The following is a 2,210-nucleotide window of genomic DNA, read 5'->3' as shown; positions in this document are numbered from 1 at the left end:
AAAGAATAAGCGGAATCTAAAATGGTGAGTGAGAGGGGACTCAGATGGCATTATTTTAGATGGTAGAGTATGTGACATCCTTTTGTCCCCATTGAGAACATATTTAGCAAGCCACAATGATGACTACCACATTAACCCTGGGTGCTGAGGTGGGCTCAGCTGTGGTTGCTGAAGAGTTATAGACCTCTTCTGTCTCTCCTCTTTCATTATGTGTGTGCATAATGAAAGAGCTGTTGTCATTGGAAAATTTGCCAAAAGACCTTGTGCTCATCTTTTCCTGTCTTCTAGTAATTCAGTACCTGTTTGAGCTAGTCTGTGCTTTATAGTGTGGAGACAACTTAACTTTTCAGGGATTCTCAGCAGCTGACTGGTAGCTTGCCAGTCTGCTTATTCCATTAGAAGCTTTAGGGGAGGTTTGTACCTTGTTACTGGAGATAAATTACTATCTCCCTAGAGCAAAAACATGTGTTTTTCAGCTGTTACAGGTACCGTTCACAGGTTCTACAAGTACAGATGCACATTCCCATTTAGGACTGAAAGAAGAATTTACCTCTAGGAAGACTTTTATTGAAAGATGACTTAGACAGTGGAATGAGACCTTTCTATATCCCCTCCTCATTCCAGTGAGAATTATTCTTCAGGGACTGACTAATCTACATCTGAATAGATTAGATAGATGCCTATTACCGGGCTAAAGTCAATTATACTGCCTTTTTTCCCCTCTGAAAATCTTATGAGGTCAAGGTGGAGTGATGTTAACACAACATCTTTTCAGTTATTTGCTAGCCAGAAGGCCTGGCATAGAGCACAGAACTGCATCCTGTGTCTCTTGGAAACATGTAGGGCTGCTATTTAGCCAACACATACCAGTACTATTGTACTGGTTGTTTGATGCTAGCTTCCACTGTGATTGTTTGGTGCAGTGCCATACTGGTTGTGAGATGTTTGGATTATCACTCCTGGGAACACCAAAGGGTAAGCTAAAAAGACTGAGTAACTCTAGAAAATAACATGCACAGTCCACAGGATATTTTGCTAATTACCCAGCAGAAAGAAGATTAGCATTTAGCCTTACTTTGTTTCCTGCTAAAATGGAATTCTGGAGTTTGCATGCATATTTTGACCTTAATTCCCTGCATTATTTTGAGTTTCTTTTATCATTCTGACTTTAGCAGGGTAATCCTCACAAATGCCGTAAACATTCTTCTCTTCACTCAGGGTTCAGTGGAAAGGACCCTAATAATAGTAGGAAAACTAGTAATAGCTGCCATTTATTGAGAGCTCACTGTAATCACACAAGTATAATCATTACGTCTTTTTTTTTAAGTAACAGCTTTATTGAGATATAATTTGCATACCATGCAGTTCACCCATTTAAAGTATACAATTCAATGGTATTTAGTATATTCACAGTTATACAGCCATCACAATCAATTTTTGGACATTTTCATTAACTCCAAAGAAACCCTGCACCTTTGGTTATCATCTCTCAGTACCCCCAACCTGCCCAGCTTTGGGCAACCACTGATCTACTTTCGAGACTAGATTTCCCTTTTCTGGATGTTTCATATAAATGGAATTAGACAATGTGTGGTCTTTTGTGTCTAGCTTCTTTCACTTAGCATGTTTTTGAGGTTATCCATGTCATAGCGGGTTATTAGTACTTCATTTCTTTTTATTGCCAAGTAATATTTCATTGCATATATACAACACATTTGGTTTACCCATCCATCAGTTGATAGATATTTGTATTGGTTCTACCTTTTGGTTATTGTGAATAGTGCTGCTATGAACATTTGTGTATACCTTTTTGTTTGAACACTTGTTTTCAATTCTTTTATGTATATACTTAGGAGTGTGGTTGCTGGGTCATATGGTAATTCTGTGTTCCATGCATTGAGGAACTGCCAAGCTGTATTCCATAGTGGCTACACCATTTTACATTTCCTCCAGTAGTGTATTTACTTGAGGAAATGTAAAATGGTATAACCACTGTGTAGTGGTGGCAGTGTTTTGTTTTTGTTTTTGTTTTTCCTTGAGACAGAGTCTCACTCGTGTCACCCAGGCTGGAGTGCAATGGCGTGATCTCAGCTCACTGCAAACTCTGCCTCCCAGGTTCAAGCAATTCTCGTACCTCAGTCTCCCAAGTAGCTGGGATTACAGGCGCCCACCACCACACCTGGCTAATTTTTGTATTTTTAGTAGAGATG

At 39.2% G+C, this 2,210-nt stretch overlaps 1 protein-coding gene across 1 annotated transcript in view; it reads left to right on the top strand.

Annotated features, from left to right (window-relative positions):
* Window positions 1-2,210, top strand: part of CCNB3 (cyclin B3) — an 85,519-nt gene that overhangs the window by 31,246 nt on the left and 52,063 nt on the right. The window contains exon 5 of the mRNA XM_011946738.1: window positions 5-24. Coding sequence (XP_011802128.1) covers window positions 5-24 — 20 coding nt within the window. The remainder of the gene's footprint in view (window positions 1-4; window positions 25-2,210) is intronic.

Source organism: Colobus angolensis, unplaced genomic scaffold (genome assembly GCF_000951035.1).
Source record: "Colobus angolensis palliatus isolate OR3802 unplaced genomic scaffold, Cang.pa_1.0 Scaffold252, whole genome shotgun sequence".
NCBI classification, from domain to species: domain Eukaryota; kingdom Metazoa; phylum Chordata; class Mammalia; order Primates; family Cercopithecidae; genus Colobus; species Colobus angolensis.
The sequence above is the reverse complement of the archived record's forward strand: the minus strand, read 5'-3'. Positions and strand labels throughout refer to the sequence as shown.